We start from the raw sequence: 18,833 nt of genomic DNA, 5'->3' as shown, positions 1-18,833 counted from the left end.
GTGTATTTGCCCTATGTGTGTCTTGATTCCAATCGTAGAGCTGAGCTCCAGAGATCTAAGTGCCCTTTAATGTGGTGATCTGACACGATCCACTGTTTTAATATGCATAAAGCACCAACCAAAAGAAATGTGTTGTTTAAATATTTAATTGAATTCTTCTATTGGGATGCCATGCTCGTCAAGATCATTAGGGCAAACAAATATTTGTTTGCAAGAGACGTCATACACAATAAAACACAAGTCATCGAGTAGCAGGACATTTTTAGGAGCTAGCAAGAATAAAATAGAGCAGCACTAAATTCAAAAATTCCCCTGAAAAGCGAAATTGAAGAAGGAAAAAAAGCCAACAAAAGTGTTTTTTGGTTAGAAGAATGCAGGTGGAAAGCACGGTTTGACCAAGGGGGACAGATAGGAGGACACAAACAGCTTTGCTGTGTTTTTCTCTGCATATCTCTTTGTAGCCGGGTGATTGATGAGCGGCGTGGTGATGCTGGGCGCGGGACGGTGTAGGGAGTCTGGAGCCTACTAAGCCATTTTTCGGGGAGCTAATTTTAGACCTACTTTGTTCTCGTGTGCGGCGGGCTGGTGACAGAGAACTCTGCTCTCTCTCTCTCTCTCTCTCTCTCTCTCTCTCTCTCTCTCTCTCCCCCCCCTCTCTCTCTCTCTCTCTCTCTCTCTCTCTCTCTCTCTCTCTCTCTCTCTCTTTGTCTCTCTGTTCCTCTCTCTCTCTCTCTCTCTCTCTCTCTCTCTCTCTCTCTCTCTCTCTCTCTCTCTCTCTCTCTCTCTCTTTGTCTCTCTGTTCCTCTCTCTCTGTTCCTCTCTCTCTCTCTCTCTCTCTCTCTCTCTCTCTCTCTCTCTCTCTCTCTCTCTCTCTCTCTCTCTCTCTCTCTCTCTCTCTCTCTCTCTCTCTCTCTGTTCCTCTCTCTCTCTCTCTCTCTGGGGGTAGCCTGCCTGCTAGTCCATCAGAACAGCCTCTGTTGTCCTCTGCTGCAGGCAGGAACACTGGCTTCCACCCTCGAGCGGTGAGCGAGAAATAAAGCTTTCATGGTTCTGTTCGGTGGCCCGGGACTCTTGAGTATGATACTCCTGGGGGGTCGTAAAACAAGTCATTCACTAGCGACAATCTCGGCTCTTTCTCTGGGCTGCAAATGACACCAACACACATCTGAGGGAGCTCGACTAGATAATGGGCCCAGTGGTGAGCGTGTTTATGGCGTCTTATGATTTTATTCATGTCAATGGGTCCCTTCCTGTGTATTTATGTTATCGCTAATTGACGACACTAATAAAGATGACACCGGCTGGCAGAAATTGGGAACTCTATGCAGCTTCCTATTGCTGATGCTTTGTTGCACTACTTCCACGATCAACAACACACCCCTCTTGTTAGCACAACAAGCCAATTAGAAGCCAAGCTAATCGTCCACGAACCGTAGCATGGTGTGCTGAGAGGAGATTAATGAATAACACGATATGTAAAGTACATTTCTAGACATGAACTCACTGCACTCACACAGCTAGTAGTCACATGTTAACACCGCTTCACCCTATTCTCATCGGAGGATTAACTCAGTGTGTGACAGAGAGAGAAAAACAAGTGACTCAGTGATTACCAACTGGGACCTGAAGTGTCATATCCTGCCTGATACATACATGTGCAGGCCGTGTGTGTGTGTGTGTGTTCGCACATGTTTGTTTGTGTGGTTGCTTGTGTGTGTTTGCGTCTATGTCTGTGTGTGTGTGTGTGTGTGTGTGTGTGTGTGTGTGTGTGTGTGTGTGTGCCTTTTCCTATTGAGACACAGATGGCTTCTCCAACAAATAATTACAATGTAAAGCAGCATTGAAAAACAGATCACCAGTGTAACAAATAACGTAAATTGCAACACAATAATATAAGCAACTATTTGAAAAGGGCAAATTCTTGTTTTGTTGTTTTTGTGAAGTTATTTGGCGTCCTCTGTCGCCACTGCGGAAAACTGCTTTGGAATACCACGTCATTAATGGCGCAGACCACTATATTACCGCAAATACGAAAATTGTTCATTGCCGTTACACTGCCGCCTTTCTTTAAAATAAGCTCATATATATTCAAAAATATTTAGTTTTAAATTAAATATACATCATTGTTTGTCTTACTAAATTCGGTAAAAAGAAAGCGAAGAAATATTGCTTAACATTGACTTGTCCCCTTGATGGTACAACCCCGTAGACAGGGTATCGCGCCTTTTCGCAGCTCCCGACGTCACGTTGGAGGAGGGCTTGAAGTTCCTTATGTTTACATCCTTTCAACTAGTCACCAGGACCTGTATATCGCTCAAATAAAGTCACTGGAAACCGGTTTAACAAGTTACCACAATCGGAATGGCTACTAAAAAGAAGCGCACGCCTAATTCAAAGAATAGCAGCTGGGTTGCAATAACTGCAGGTACATTTAGCAAAATAATGCAACGCAGATAGCCTCAGCAAGCTCCTTAATGTGCAAGCTAGATGCTATAGCATAGCAAAGGGACACGAGTTGAACAACCACTTTGTAAAGGGTCCTAAGCTAACTGGCTCTTATTCTGTATCAGTAGAACAACAAACAACGTGGCCCCTTTGGAATGAGCCATGTGAACAGCTAGAGCCAAACCATTCACGCAGAGCTTGAAAAATGCATGTTGAACTTCGACTAGTGACTTGAAGAAAGCATTGCAATGTTGCCCCATGCTGGCAGCGATACATTCCTTTTCTATTTGGGTTTCACAGAATCGGCCATCGACACAGCCAAGGATGGAGATCCAGCTTTCTTGACATTGAGAAATCCTACAACAGGTGCAGAACATCTATATTTCATACTCCATCCCTGGTTAAACTTCCCTTATTTTTTCAATTTGTCTACGTAAACTAACGACGTGTCCGTATATTGAGTACCGTAATGCTGTTATGTTTCTGTTGTGGTAGACGCAGCATCATTGTACCTGTTCAGCAGCGGCGATCTGCAGCCGTATGAGGTCAAAGCTTTTACAGAAGACTGCCACTCCTGGTTAATCGGACAGACCGTGCAGAGAGGTTTGTCTCCGAATGTGTAACAGTAGTGAAATATAGAAAGACATGGACCACAATCATTCTTAGAGAAAAGTCTAACTAAAGTATGAAATATTGTGTTCATAATGTGTACTGTCTTGTCGTGCGGCAAATTTTAACCATTGGATGAATCTTCACTTTCACTAGCATCTTTAACGTATACTTTTGGTTAGATTTGACTTTGATTTGACTTATTTGTTATTCAGCTGGTTAGAATGAATTCAAACTTTTAATTTCAATATATACTATCTATTTTTTTTAATATTTTGTTATAGTCAGTTATTTATTGTCCTGTACATGTTTTCAAAATGGTTGTGTGCAATGCAAACTCAAGTATATAATAAATGCATATCATATACTGCAATTATCATGCAATCCATTTGTTTCTATCAACTGTCCAATTCTGTTTGTTTATCATTGCCACAGATGGAAGACTTCTCTATATAACCCCGATGGATCCACTGTATCTTATGTTGCCCTATCTGGTGAAAGCTGCCAAAGAGGTAAGGCAGTCATGACCTAGGACTTAACGTTGTTAATCATTGAGCCTTTGCACTAGATCCTTTGGCCATCCCACTAGATCCTTTAACCTTCCCACTAGATCCTTTAGCCTTCCCACTAGCTGGGATGCATTGTGTTGTTAACTCGGAATGGTTTTATATTTCAATATGTCATATTTCCTCATGAGCAAACCCATGCCATCACGTCTTCTTCATATTAAATCTTACAGCCTTACACTGTGAATATTTGCAATTCGGATTATATCACAATATAAATATGCAAATACTTTTATTTGGGAAAACTAGTGTATGTTTAATGTAGATATTATTTTATGTAAAATAGCTATTTTGTACAATGGAAGGCACCGCATTTGGATGCTTTAAAATACATTTTTATTCATAATCGGATAGAATATAAAGTATCAGTTCTCACCACACAACGACGTCTCATCTTTGCTGCTTGAATGTCGGTATGTAATGGTATGGAGTTATTGAAACTTACTACGTGTAAAAAAGACTAGAAATTGAATGTTTATTTTTAAGCCTCGAAAGCCACTGGGTGCCTTTAAAGCTATTAAAATCATCAGAACGAGTGTCAAATAAGTGCGAACGAATAAAATTTAATAAGATAGAAGACTACAATTATTAAAACATCACAACATTGCACTGTTTTTAGTTCTTCAAATAAAAACAACATGACATAATATTAAAGTGCTTATAAACTATTTTTTTATAAACTCAAATTGTTGTTTGAAGGGGCGTGCCCTGGACCGGGGATTTTTTTTTAACATTGTTGTGGGAGTGACTGCTTAATATTCAGTGACGTTAATGTCACCTGCGTTGTTTCCCTTTTCCCTCGAAACTGAATTTCACCAAAATAATGGCGAATTCCGCTGCATATTGTAAATGTGATGTTGGGCCTATAGTGTTGCCCAAGTTGTACATGAAACACTAGTTATATGACATTCTTTGTCCTATAGACCTACCTGTTTTGGTTCTCATGTATCTATATATATATCTCTGTAATTTTATAATCAATGAGTTTGATAGAAACAGTTAATGGTGGTTACAGGCCTTGCCTTCATGCTTTGTCATTCATGTTGTTTTCGCAACTTCATGACTACTTTTTGTTGTAATACACTTTCTGGTGGAGTTGCATACACCATTTCTTTCTTTTGCAAAAACATTAAAACAAAGGATACCATGATCATCACCACAACCACCACATTGTTGTGTTTCTCCTTCTCAGTCAGTTTGTGTTCAATATTTGACACTTTGATCTTCAAGGGTAATATCCAAACACATTTCATAGGTGTGAATTCATTTTCATAAGTGGATTTTTGTAGGTCAGTAAACTAACAAAATTATGGTCATCAAGACGACTATTGGGTGTGAATAGTGAGTGAATAACTCAGTGTTGAGGGGTGATCCTAAAATGAATGAATTAAAAGGTGTCTGTAAACGGTACCTCATCCTCCTTTTGTTTCAACCATGCTAATGTATTTGCTGCAGGGCAAGTTCCAGCCTCTGGATCAAGTGGTCATGGATGAGGAATTCCCTGCCTGCTCCAGGCTGCTTAGCTGTGCGCGGTCCCTGTCCTCTGTGCACCTCGTTGCAGAGGAAAAAGGTCAGAGGTCATTCCTGTAGGTCGATTTTTAGCTGGCAATTCACATGGATTTTACCTGTTGACAAAATAATGTCCTGTTTCTGCCCTTCCTATTAGAGGTTGGGGGCCGGAAGTTTCACAGATACAGCCAAGAGAAGGCAATGCAATGGTTAAGTAAAAAGGTGTGGAATTTTTAATTACATTGTACAAGATTTGATTCTGTTCATGATACCATTGCACAAAGAAAAAACACAAGAAAGTTAAGAGTAAAACAGAAACTTTTTTCTAGTGAAATATTTACAGTTTTTCTCAGTCGCTTTGGTACATTTCTCAGATCAGAATTGAAATTTGCAAAGCAGTAAGTGCATTTCTCAAAACAATGCGTTCAATTAGCAAAACACCATGGATTACCTGCAAAAGCCAGTCTCTTGCTCAAAATCCTTAGTTCATCTCTCAAAAGTAAATATCTGTTTCAATGAACATGTCAGTGCCATCACAATGACAAGTCCTTGGGTCATTGTCTACGGATAAGACAGTCAAATTGCTTAGTCATGTTTTCAATATAACTGTACTCTGGAGGGATGTTCTGATGTAAACTATGGCTAAAGTTTTGAAGACAATTATTGTAAATTGTAAGTTACACCTTAGTGTATGTGGGAGATTGATTGCAAGAGAGCTTTGACTGTTTGTACTGTAATTTTTTGACAGGCCATGTCATTGCTAGAAATGTGTACATAGGAAAATCTCCTTAGGGTAAACTGTACATGCATTGCTGTAGGAATTACAGTGCAGTCATCCTACAACTGAAGGATGCAGTTCCTGTCTGTTGGGCCACAAATTCTCAGACAATGTAACATTGTGTTGTGCTCCAGCTATATATATACTTGACAGTTCATGGTTCAGGAGATGCACCTTTGAGCTATTCCAGTACTGGTTGATCGTTGGTTGATCTAACACTTCCCACATTTCCCTTCTTTAGAGAAAGTCAAGATTCACCTGGTAGCAATTGACCAATTTAGGACATATTTATAAAAAAAGAACAAAAAAAAGAGTCTAATGCCAGTGTATAGAAATGTTTAGAAAATATGCTTGACATATTATGACAACTTGTTCAACCATTTTGCATGTAAAGACTTATGCAATGAACTAATAACTAAATGTTGTGGGGGTGAGACTATTCCATAGAGACCATTGCAATACATTTTGATCAACATGACATAAGCAATTAATAATGTAGGAAAGAGCAGAGAATTGTACATAATCATGTGCATGGATGTACCAAAGCATTTGCAACGTGTTCAAGTAAATGAGAAACTGTTTTTTTCATGTGCACAAGTGACACAATGATGTGAAGATTGAACAGGTAGTTTTGAGAATTTCCATTCTGATCTGAGAAATGAACCAAAGCAACTGAGAAAAACTGTAACATGTTTTATGCTGATCTGGAAATATAAATGCAGGAAAAAAACGCATCATGATAAATCTTTTGTTATTGTGAAATCAACAGTCACTATGCACCTGTGCATCTGCTTGTATTATTAAACCCTAGCACTGATGTGTGCATGTGATTTGGTTTGTCTGCCAGGTGGATAGGACGGTGACCGCTCTCAAGAGGAGCAACGTCTCTGTTGGAGAAGGAGTGAAGTCTCGGACCTATGTCAGGGTGAAGACAGTGTCGGACACAAATGACGGTATGTTCTGTGGGCAGTTGAATAAACATACTTTGTAACCTTTAGGGAAATCTTTAAGTACATCATTGTCACCACTTGATGGCACTGTAGTCATTTTAAGCCTCAATGAACGCTTCACCTTATGTTGTTCATATCCAAACATTTCATCATTTAAGTTATTAAGTTTATACTCCGCATTATCATTGTCTTGTCTTATCTTCCCTGTCTCTGGGAGCATAGAAGATAACCTTCGCTACGCCCATGGCCTCGTATCAGAGTACATCGACGAAGACCTGAGCAAAGCCCTGCGCAAGCACCTGCAGTATGAGATTCACCCATCATCCTACAGCTAACGTCACCATGTCCCTTAACACGGTGTATTCTGGAGAGTGACCCCTCTCTCCTGACCTTTCTTGTGTAGGTTGCCAGAGCCGACGAGCCTGAAGGAGACAGGGCCTCCTACCAAGGTAAGGCTCTCTGGTTCATTCATGCTGTATGAAACTCCAGTCGGTTTCATCTCCATCAATATGTTCCTCTTGATGTGCTTGTTTGGGAAATCTGCCTTTGAAACCAGTAAGCGTAGTACTTTTAAGTATGTAATGTTAATGTTATTTAGTGATAGTTAACGTGTCTGTTAGTTTAGACTTTCTCTGGTGGTATATTGTGTGTTCTGGTGGTTAGGATGGATGAGTTTGGATAACAGCCTTCCTTTCACTTCCCGGTTTCTTGCAGAAACGTAAGATGTCGGAGTTGCCCGTGGAGGCTGGGGAGGACTTCAGCAAATTCAACAGCTCAGATTTTGCCCGTAAAGTGAGTGCAGAACCCAGTGTTCACAGGAGCCCACCTGAACCCCCCTCTTGTACCACAAGGCACCTCTCACAGTCTCCCAATCGCCAACGGGGCCTTTAATCACTAGCTTTAATGAAAAAGCTGTTATTTAATTTTTTAACATGACCTCAGGCTGCACAGTTGTGCTCTCAATAGAGGTCTCCCACGTTTGAGATTCGTCGGCCGGGATGGCAAAAAAACAGTGTCAAAGGGCAGCGCTTTATGAAAACTTGTACGTTGCTCGGATTTAAAGTGAGGTTCTGATAAGAAATAAATTCCCTGCCGTCTCCCTACAAGGCTGTTGCACTAACCTATTGATTTACTCTGCTTTCAGCCGCCCAAGAAGATGACTCTGGCTCAGAAAACTCTGGCCAAAGTGGACAAGTCTGGCATGAAGACAATGTCCGCCTTCTTCAGCCCCAAGGTGAAGGCGGAGAGGAAGTGAAGGCCACACAGTATACCCACGGGCCTTCCTGTGTAGGAGGGCCTTGTGTTTTTCTAAGAAATTAAAATAATCTATATCTCTATTTTGTTGCGTTCACTGGGTTGTGTTCATGCATCACTGTTGTTTCAGAATGGGACTTGATTTCATTCCTTTGAGAAGGTTTTGATTTACCGTTTGCGGTCTGAGTTGAAACTAAAGCAAATGATGGGTGGATCATGTAAAATATATCTGTGACTGGCAGTTGACAGGATTATGGTTTCTTGGAGGTAATCTGTTTAAACTCCATTGAGCCCGGTCGACTGGATTCCATTGAACCTGTATGACAGTGACACTGCCACACAAGGCCATTAATGAAACAGGAACCAAGGAGTAAGAGGTAACTTTATTCGTCTTCTCATGGTGTCTAACACACAGGCACTGCTTCCCCATGAAGCCCTACCTCTCACGTGAGTGTAACCAAATGGTTGAGCTCATCTACCCTACATGATCGAGGCTTAGCAGTTTTGTTCAGCATATTGGCTACTGTATATTTTTGTCGTCATAATTCAATACAAAAACATGAAACGTCGTCGGAACCGTTCAAACAATGTTCTACGGCATTATGATACAAAATAATCATGGCAATGGGAATAAGTAGCAGCAACTCCTTGGCCCTACTGCTTCTTTAAATTGGGCTTGAAGCGTAACGTCTGGAAGGCGCTCTCAACCACCTTGGGCAGGTGGATCGGGTTCCTCTGCAGCCGCAGTCGACTGCTTGTGGAGCCGCTGGAGCTTTTCTTCTTGGAGGCGCTGCCACGGCCAGGCGCGGGAGGAGCCGCTTTCTCTCGGGACCCCTCTGCCACTCTGGGCACGCGCATGACCCAGTTGGAATGGAGGTCGTGCTCTTTGGAGCTTGACGCCACTATGTAAACACACAACACGACAGCACCAGAATTGAGACAGAACGACGCCAACACACCGCTTATACGTCCAATTTCAAACAAAGCAAACAAAATGTATACAATTTTAACCTACCAATAAAGTCTACGTCCGCGTTACCGTCGTCGGCGGGCGGTTTGCGCGCCCGATCCGCGTCGCAGCTGTCGATGACCGCATCGAAGTATTGCAAAGTGTCGTCCTCGTTCGGAAACGGAGGAGCAGAGGGTCTGACACTTGATCTCTTGGGTTTATTAATACGAGAAATGGTTAGAGCATGGTTAGCTTTCCATATGTTAATTACAATTAGGGCATTTAGCAGACGCTTTTATCCAAAGCGACTTACATCGGTTAATACACACATTGACACACCGGCCAGCTCGTCAGGAGCAGTTAGGGTTAAGGGTCTTGCTCAGGAACACATCAACACTCAGCTAGAAGGAGCTGGGGATCGAACTAGCAACCTTTACAAGGCAACTGCTCTACCTCCCGAGCTAAGCCGACCCGATTTGTTAAGCGGGTGCACTTTCGTCAGAAAATAGGTCAAACTGTGTATTTAAGGGTGTAAACTAATGTAAAGTCGAGTTTTCGTAATCTACTTGTCTCTTACCTGCGCGTGCTTGGGAGGCGGGGGCGGCGCCGCTCTCTTCTTGGTCGACACCGAGGCCTTTAATTCACTGCTGGTCAGGTCGTGGACGCTCCTCGTGTATTGCCGTCTCAAAGCCACGAGTTCTTCCAAGTATTCCAAGCAGTTCTGGTTCTGCGAGTAGAGCCATATTTGATCCTCCTGCCTCTGGTAGTAATACAATGCGGTGGTGGACTCGATGCTCACGGAGCTCTTGCTCCTCTTTAAGGTCGAGTTCGGGGCCGTCTGGGTCTTCTCCCCGATCACCAGCATGGAGGTGCTGCGGACCAACCGCACGGTGCAAGCGTTGTGGTAGTCCTGTCTGCTGCGAAGGCCGTGCTCATGAGCCCTGTGCCCGTGATAGTTGGGACGAAACACATTATTCACCTTTTTGAACATCCCTCTCATTAGAAGTTCCTACACAGCACTGACGAGACATGGAGATCGCTTTGTTCCCTCGGTGAATTCATCCATCCTGTTTGGGGTAGCCTGTAGTGTGAATCTAGCTCCCTGGAAGCCTATACCGGACGGATCGCTTTGAGATGATCACTGTCCAGGGTGCTGAAGTCACGACCTCAGCATATCGCCAACAACAAATCGTCTGAGCTGTTGCGAGTTTGGGTTGTGGTTTGCGTCATAGCAACGGGTAACTCTATAGCCGTATCGCTGTCATTACTATTGAGCAGCTCTTTCGTGTCGGATATCCTCCTACTCACTTGGACCAAACCAAATAGGGGGAAAGTGTCTAGGTCAAAAATATCCACCATCATCCATTACGCTTGTGGCAAAATGTCTATGGAAAATACTCAATACTGGCCTTTTACACGATAGGCAATTTCTAGGAAGAGCTGTGGAATAACAGAAAATTGCAAACCACGCATAAGTTAGTCTTCTTAATTTGAAGGCCTATACTTTGCAAGCACACTCAAGCTATTCTATAAAGAGTGCACCTGAGTTTTGGCAGATTTAGAAATGGTAATGTCTGTCAAGGCTTTCCGGGCCTTATTAATAATCAAACATGTCTCTAGTTTCAGGCCCTTGTGTTGTAGGCCTATAGGGTAGTCTGCCAAGCCAGCAAAAGTTTAAAAGAGACTTTTAATTGAAGGAGGCATTCACAAGATGCTGACCGGGTACTTTTACTTTTTGAAACTAGACAGACCTAACAGAACTTTTCTTATCACTTTAGCTTCTTATAGAAAACATGAAACTGAACCGAAATGCTAATGATTATAAGCTAATGACATTCAAAAGAGTTCCAAAACACTGTCAAAGAGAGCTTCCCGTTAATGAAACAAAGGACTTCTCCTTTTGTGAATGCATTGTTAAAAAATAATGTCGACCATTTAGTCACAGTTTTTACACTGAATACAGCTCTTAGTTAAAAAACAACATTAATAATACACATTAAATGCTCTATACCATAACGACTAATGTCAATGTGACTACCTCCTGAAATATTCAATTCTCAAAAGGACTTCATGTGTCTTTCGTCCAACCATACTCTCTCTTCTGCTTTTCAGAATAACACCTGCATATTTTTACAGAGAAACTCAACAAGTGTGGTTGGTTTTTTTTAAAACGAAAGGGCTGAGGAGCTATAATGGCAATGATTACGTGTAACTTTCTCAATTCCTCATGGGCATCTATATAACACACCCCTCCAAGGCTGCCCCAGTCTGTCTGCCACACACAACGTCTGTTTCAGCAAATGTAGTAGACGACTTGCCTGTCCACATCTTAACATTGTGAGAAGGGATTTGTTGCTCTTTTTAAGGTATGAGCATTGTTCTTCATGTACTGAATATTTTTGTTTGTTTGTAAAACCTTGACGGTTTCTATGACTCTGTCCTCAGGGGTTCCTGTGTACGGCGATGTCCCTTGTGTAATTGGATTTTACAACTACACAGAAATAAAATTGAACTGAATTGAATTGAATTGAATTGATGTTTGTGTCTATAGGCTAACATGTGCTCCTTCTTGCAGCCATGCTGTGTGAGAGCAGACTTTGGATTCTGGCCTACAGTCGAGTAGAGGAAGTGGCCTCCACGCCTCCAGAGAGTGTCCTTCGGAGCCCCACCTGGCAGGGAACTCATAGAGCTGCTGCTGCTGCCGCTGCCTGTGTCATGCCCGCCTCCACGCGCCGATCCTCCAGAGTCCCTCAGAGAGATTCCCCACACCCGGACATGGGATCATGGTCGCGTTTTTTGCCATTTGATCGCAGTTCCATGAGCGACCCTCCCGTGGGCTCCAGGGGCCTTGGGAGGGGACACATCTCTCCGGAGGTGGAGATCCCCCGCCAGGAAGGCTCCGTCAGCGACGGCCCCTTCCTGGTGCCCGCCTCTTGTCAGCTCATCTGCCAGAACTACAGCGACCTCTGCATCCGAGGGGACCAGGTGCTGCCCCTCTCCTCCCAGAGCACCCGGGACCCCCTGCTGGGGGCCGACACCAAAGCCGTCGGACCTTTCCTCCAGTCCTGCGACGTCCTCCGGGAGGTGGAGGATTCCCTCCCGGAGCAGAGCTCCCAGGCCGGGCCCCTGCGCCTCCTGCCCAGGAGGACGGGGTCCAACCGCTGGAGACAAGGCAGCGGGCGCGACCTGAGCTTTTTATTCCACGGGCGAGAGGGGCCCTTCACCAACTCCCTGCTCAACTGCTACCTGGAGCACAAGCTGCTGGACCTGAACCAGCAGTACATACTAGAGAACATGGCCCGGGACCAGGCCGGCGGCCCGTACTCTGACCCGCCGTACCCCTTGATGGCCTCGGAGCTCATTCTGACCAGCCTGGACCAGCTCACCCAGCAGCTGAGCCGAGAGCGCCGCCTGGAGGCCGGCCTGGCCAAAGACATGGTGATCAGCTGCTTCCTGCGGGTGGCCAGCGACATGTCGGGGGAGATCAGCACCCCCATGCTGCAATTCTCTGAGGACCCCCCGGTCCCGCAGGCGGAGGAAGCTCTTTGCGAGGAGGAACTGGACAGACCTGCCCAACTGGCCCAGGACCTGGGCTAGAGGGAGGTCTTGTGCGATCACTGCTGAGATGCATGTTGATCGTCACGCCACAACAGGGATGGTGACACAGTGTGAATAACGTTTGCAGAGGCATTGGGCTGAAATAATTATTTGTGTTCATCTCTCTCTCTCTCTCTCTCTCTCTCTCTCTCTCTTTCTCACTTTCTCTCTCTCTCTCTCTCTCTCTCTCTCTCTCTCTCTCTCTCTCTCTCTCTCTCTCTCTCTCTCTCTCTCTCTCTCTCTCTTTCTCTCTTTCTCACTTTCTCTCTCTCTCTCTCGCTCTCTTTCTCTCTGGCCATCTCTCTCTCCGCCCCTCTCTCTCTGTCTCTGTCTCTCACTCTGTCTCTCGCACTCTCTGACCCTCTCTCTCTCTCTCTCTCTGAACCTCTCTCTCTCTCTCTCTCTCCCTCTCTGAACCTCTCTCCCTCTCTCTCTCTCCCTCTCTCGATGTCTTCCTCTGTCTCTCCCTCCCTTTGTCTATCTCTTTCTCTGTTTTTATATATATATAGCGGTGAAGCAAATCTAGCTGCATATTTTTGCTGTGCATCATCAATGATGAATTCTTAACCTTGGTTCTGAGTGCGGGGTAAAAACAACTGCATTTTGGTCGGAAAGGAGTGTTCTTTTGTACATTTCATTGCAGTTGAGTTGAAGGTTGCAGTGTACTTGGTGTTTTGTTCTGTCTCTAGTTCCAGACATGGATTTAACACGTACACCTCTTGCACCAAATAGACATTGGTGTTGTGTAAGCAGGCGGGTCTGCTTGAATGAGTAGACCGGTCTGGACAGATGTGAGACAATAGGACACAGAGAACAGTAAGAGAATAAGAGTTGAACGAGGGATGTTGTACAGCTGTTTTTGTCTTTTTGAAAGTATTGAAAAAGTAAATTATTTTGAAATATTATATCTCGTCACGTATTTCATATATTTATTGCTTTTGATCGATTATGAATAAGTATGTTAAATGCAGTTCAGAAAACGTTCACAAGGAGGAGCATTTTCACAATTGATTAGCATTTCTTTATTGATTCTTCATTGATCTTCAGCACGCACGCACGCGCGAGCACACGCACACGCACACACACACACACACACACACACACACACACACACACACACACACACACACACCCCAAGCAATTGTTACTTCCCTATTCCTTTATTGCCCGTAGTACCTTCTGTCTGTTCCAAGTCCTGATCTCTTCAGCCGGTGAAACCTCCACCTTGACTCCATCTGGCTAATGGTTTTTATCACTGAGCGGCCGCCACATTATCTATGATGTGGTCAGGCCTGGCTCATAAATCTGTGGCATGGTAGCCGCCAAGCGCTATTGATAAAAATCCCTCTGCTCAAAACATTATACCTCGCCTGCCGCTCGTTGCCTTCTGCTTTTTGGATACGGTGTCATCACAGTTAGAAATAGCCCCCAAAAAATTAAAAGTCCCCAAAAATATATGCTGCTGTTATTCTCTGACACTTCCCACAGTTTAAGCCCCTTGAACGTTCCTCCACTACCTTGGCATAGCCGTGGCTCTGGCCAACCGTGGCCCTTGGAGACGGCGGATCAGAGACTGATCAGCTTCCATGTTTCCTCCTCAAACAGACGGCAGGCGAGGTAAGCATGTTTATACCAGAGCCCGGCTCTGTGAGCCGTTGAATTCTCAAGGACACGCAGACATGTGTTCAGTTTTTTTTTTTTTACTTCGCTCTAGATGGAACCTTCCGGGTATATGTTAGGTTGGATCCAAGCCCTGTCAAGACCCTAACAGAACCCCCCACACACACACACATAAATAAGATATGCCACCATCAGGGGCCCAATGTTAGGACCCTATTCAAACAAACTGATTTCCCCAGGCCTTGGGGATTACAAGGACCAGACGTCCTCTGTAGCTGGGAGATGTAGCGATGTCTGGAGGTGACGGTGTAACGTGCTGCTGCCTCACACAGAGTTAGAATACATCTGCCCTGTTTTCATAGTGATGCATCGTTTTATTCCTTTCTTTTTAAAAGACGGTAAACAAAAGTTTCATTTTTTGAATGAAGAACAAGGTGTAGAGAGAGGAAAACAAGAGGAAGAGGAGGATGAAGAAGAGGAAGGAGAAGACGAAGGATACCAAAGCTCATCTCCAGCGAGCGGATGAGCCTCGCTGAACTGCAGCGATGGAGTGGCTTTCAGGTGGTTCATAAAGTAATTTCCTCCTCACAAAGAGCTTTCTACATGGAGGTCAATGGAAGCGAGGACACAAGATTTCATATCGAATCCAAGGTTTCACTGACTCTGACTGTTGCGGCTTTATTGCTCTGTGCTGCTCTTCACCGGTTTGACATTGCTTAAAAACCTTTTAGTATATAGGAATTGAGACGGTCAGCGTGCAGTTTACGCATAAGCCTAAATTTTCTTTGTAATAGCCGATTAAATTATATAAAACTCGCTCTGCGCGGCCTTGCGTCAAAGATTATAAATGAAACCGGCTTAAAGTCAGATGCCTAACAGAATTGAAATAAAACAACGTAATTGTGCGTGGTTCACATGGAGGATTTGAGTGGTCTAAAACTGGACACTTTAGACAACGGACAGCCTGCAAAAGGAGGCCACGGAGACAAAGGCCTCAAAGACCGAGGCATTGAGCCCCCCTGGTTAGTGGGTTTATTTGAAAAAAAACATGAAAACACAACACAATTCATCCTGACAACCTCGAGAGAAACTGTTTGTTTGAGGTTCACAAACACCACCGCCCCGCACACGGCTGACTGACACGGCAACACGACGCGGACGTGGTAGGTGGACGGGCCTGTGTGTGTGGAATACGGGTGAACACACATTTCCTGGTAAGTTAGCGGCTCAAGGTCGCTCGGAGCCCGCGGCTGAGTGAATGACCTTGGCTGAGCCGGAGCCGACGGAGAGAGACCTTGGGAGACAGCGGGGCAGCGGGACCTGGCTCTCACACAGCCCGGGAACATAATGCGATAAAGTGCGGCTATATATCACTCCGCAGAGCAGTCTACCTATATGAATGTAGGAGGGCATGCAGTGGGGCTCTCCCCCCTCCCTCTCTCTCTCTCTCTCTCTCTCTCTCTCTCTCTCTCTCTCCCTCTCTCTCTCTCTCTCTCTCTCTCTCTCTCTCTCTCTCTCTCTCTCTCTCTCTCTCTATCTTTCTCTCCCTTCTCTATCCCACCTCTCTCTATTTAAATATATTTGTGTGTATGTTTGATTGTGCGTGTGTGCATACCTGTGTCTGTGTGTGTGTGTGTGTGGGGGGGTGGTTCTGGGGGTGTCTTCAAAGATAGCGAGCAGCGTGAGTCACTCACCGAATTAGTAAGTAGGGTTGGGAGCTGTTATGATGTTATGAAGCTCCTGCACGGCTTGCTAAATTACCTCTGCGCGGTACATTTATATCTATCTATGTAATCCAAAGGTACACACACGGCTGCTGGTATACGGGGGGCCCCCATGTTAGTAGCCTGGGAAGAATCCTTCTGTGGCTCCTGTGGGCTTCAGTCTCTCTCCACTAGTGGAGTTGCCATGGTGAAGGTAGAAGTAAAAAGGATTTTAAATAGTTTATTTAGGCAAGAGAGATAAGCCCTCTGTGCGTGTGGATGCATTGCGTATTCATATCAAGCTTGTGCGTGTTTTAAAAATATATTTTAAATATTAATTTCTTACAATTATTTTGGTTTACGAATCTGGCTTTGCTCGACTGGATACATAGAGGAGAGAGAGATTAATGGACCTGCCTCCATTTCTACAAAAAGCACAAGAGGTGAAAGTATAAGCAGACTGGTGCCAGCTTCATTTGTAACCCTGGACGAGGTGAGCAATATGCCCTTCTATACACATCCATATTTTACCAAGAGGACAGCCTCCGTGTTGGTTTTTCCAACAACTGCTTTGAGGTGCTGTATCTGCAAGCTAAAAATCGTTCATCAAAATACATTTTAAAATACAACAAATTGTGCATCTTTTTGAGGTTCGTCCATGACCTTAAACTTATAGCATCAGTATGAAATCCTGAACGACCAAAAGAAGGGGCCGCATACTAGAACACTTTTCCCTATGGAATAAAAAATACATAAAACTACAAATAGGAGTGACACAGGTCTCAGCCTCATTCACAAACCCTCAATAGACCGTTTTCACAGAGGTGTCATGGTAGAAAAAGCACAGGTGTTACTCCTAACACTAGTAATGGGTCTGCCCCTCTGATGTATCAGCGGCGTCACAGGCAGTCGACGAACGAGAGTCCACTTTGAACACGCTGGTTCACACGCATAAATGAAACACCTGCCGACCTGCCTCGTGTTAATGCCGGGGGCTACATCTGTGTCTGCCCTGCTGTGACATCTCTGAGAAAAGGGTTGACGTCAATGCGGGGTTAGCTTCACTCTACCCTTATGTAAAAAAGTAGCAGCCCGTAATAATTAGCCTCATCAGCGACACTTGTAAAGCGTTTCAAGTGTTTGTAAAGCTCTTTGAAAAGGATCCCATTATTAAAATTGTGCAGTGAGAAAAGGAGAAGTGTAATGGAGTACAAGATGGTCAGAAAGACCATTAACCTAAGAGTCCTTAAGCAGGGATGAAAAGAAAAACACACACCCAGGTGAAGAGTGTTAATTAGTTAGAGCAGGTGACGGTAAGGAGATAGCCGGGGCAGCTGGGAAGGACAGGGCAGTTGGCAGTAGGCCACCACAGACCTGTGACAGAGGCAAGACAACCTGAAGAAACAGGTCCACTACTGCATGACATCACTCGACGTGGGTCAGAACAACAACCATGATCTCACTCAGAGCTCCACAATGCAGGGCAAAACGGCAGTTAAAAAACAACTCCAAATGACTCACAGTGTCCTAATTCATTTCCCAGAGGGCACCTTGTCTGCAACTTTAGACATTAGACTAGCATACGCCCTGATTAACGATGAGGAGGGACCTTTGAGATGAGTCTGAGAATAACAATTTTTAATTGTGCCTTACTTTTTTTTTTTTACTTATACTTTGAAATTCTGCGAAACCCCTCTTCTGCTCAGTGCTTGTTTGCATGTTTTTATTACTTCAGGACAAACCCTGTCCCAAATACTGTATTGAGACAAAGGACGGCATGGCAGTGGGGAATTAAACAGCTGTTGAACCTTGACCTATTTTTTTAAGGGTTTCGATTAAACAGTATATGACATCTCTCTTAATAACAATTATAATTATAATAATAATAAATGTATTAATAAAATGAATAATAGCAATGGGCTGTGGGAGCTCCTTACGACGTTGTCGTCTTCGTCTCTGGCAGCTGTCCTCTGACCATCTGGGCTGTTCTGACGGTCTGGCCCCTCCCTCCAGCCTCCCTAACCTTCCCTGTCTCCTCTAGCATCTCCACCCGCCATCCATCAATCCACCTGCTTGACTGACATTGTAGTGTCTTTGACCAATCGGTCCTGGGTACCAGGCAACATCTCATTCATTACTGTGCTAGTGTTTATATATACAGTAAAGTTCAACCACCCCCATCCATAACCAGCGTTTTAGGATCATCTGGCAGAGGTGGAGCTACACAGAAAGACTCACCTTTGGTACATGCCCCTGTTGATGGTTATCAGTGTAGTTAAAATCAGTTTAACACAAACTTTGTGTTCCTTACTCAGTTAGCACCCCTTTGAGTGCTCTGTTTTGACATTTCAATTATTGAGCCTTGATGTCCCCTTTTTCTGCATGCATCCATGCAGAAAAAGGGTCTTTGTTCGACTTACTGTTTCAGCACCATAATGGCGGATGAATAATTGTGATGAATATATATATTTTTGGAGGTTACAAAAGTTTATGAGAGTTTATGGCAGATGATGTAAGTGCCCATCATTTAGTTCGGAAAAGACAAACAAGAAAAACATTCTTCTCGTAATTTCAAGAAGGATGAAGCCATTGCGTTCCAAGGCTTTCCACAGGGCCTGGATGGTAAAGCAATTTCGGAGACAAGTAGCCCGGCAGGACTAATTTACTGAGACTGATTCTACGATATGTGGACTCTACTCACAGATCAGATAAGACTAGAAATCCTGAATGTGAAAATTTGAGCGAAATTGTATATTTTTCTATCATCTTGATGCAAATGAGTCTGCCTCGTCAACCGTCAACCTTCACATTTGTTTGGATTTAACGGGTCCTCTACTGTGCGTCTGCCCAATT

General features: G+C 44.1%; 3 protein-coding genes across 3 annotated transcripts; 2 read left to right on the top strand and 1 right to left on the bottom strand.

Annotated features, from left to right (window-relative positions):
- The first annotated feature begins 2,241 nt into the window (after positions 1–2,241).
- On the top strand, positions 2,242–8,194 carry rnaseh2b (ribonuclease H2, subunit B). Its single transcript, XM_060039237.1, has 11 exons — positions 2,242–2,425; positions 2,746–2,811; positions 2,941–3,048; positions 3,490–3,566; positions 5,076–5,190; positions 5,287–5,351; positions 6,755–6,860; positions 7,080–7,161; positions 7,261–7,306; positions 7,572–7,649; positions 8,002–8,194. The coding sequence occupies exons 1-11, from the start codon at positions 2,362–2,364 to the stop codon at positions 8,110–8,112; spliced, it is 918 nt and encodes a 305-aa protein (XP_059895220.1). The 5' UTR covers positions 2,242–2,361; the 3' UTR covers positions 8,113–8,194.
- Positions 8,174–11,065, bottom strand: LOC132448170 (uncharacterized protein C13orf42). The gene is made up of 3 exons (XM_060039242.1): positions 9,638–11,065; positions 9,127–9,271; positions 8,174–9,013 (listed from the first exon to the last, which is right to left on the bottom strand). Exons 1-3 carry the CDS (start codon positions 10,058–10,060, stop codon positions 8,766–8,768), a joined length of 816 nt encoding a protein of 271 aa, XP_059895225.1. The 5' UTR covers positions 10,061–11,065; the 3' UTR covers positions 8,174–8,765.
- Positions 11,066–11,078: 13 nt separating this feature from the next.
- LOC132448165 (TLR adapter interacting with SLC15A4 on the lysosome) lies at positions 11,079–13,564 on the top strand. The gene is made up of 2 exons (XM_060039236.1): positions 11,079–11,426; positions 11,636–13,564. Exon 2 carries the CDS (start codon positions 11,638–11,640, stop codon positions 12,655–12,657), a length of 1,020 nt encoding a protein of 339 aa, XP_059895219.1. The 5' UTR covers positions 11,079–11,426; positions 11,636–11,637; the 3' UTR covers positions 12,658–13,564.
- Positions 13,565–18,833: the final 5,269 nt, after the last annotated feature.

Source organism: Gadus macrocephalus, chromosome 20 (assembly GCF_031168955.1).
Source record: "Gadus macrocephalus chromosome 20, ASM3116895v1".
Taxonomy (NCBI): Eukaryota; Metazoa; Chordata; class Actinopteri; order Gadiformes; family Gadidae; genus Gadus; species Gadus macrocephalus.
Note: the sequence above shows the minus strand (reverse complement) of the source record. Positions and strands in the feature narration are given on the sequence as shown.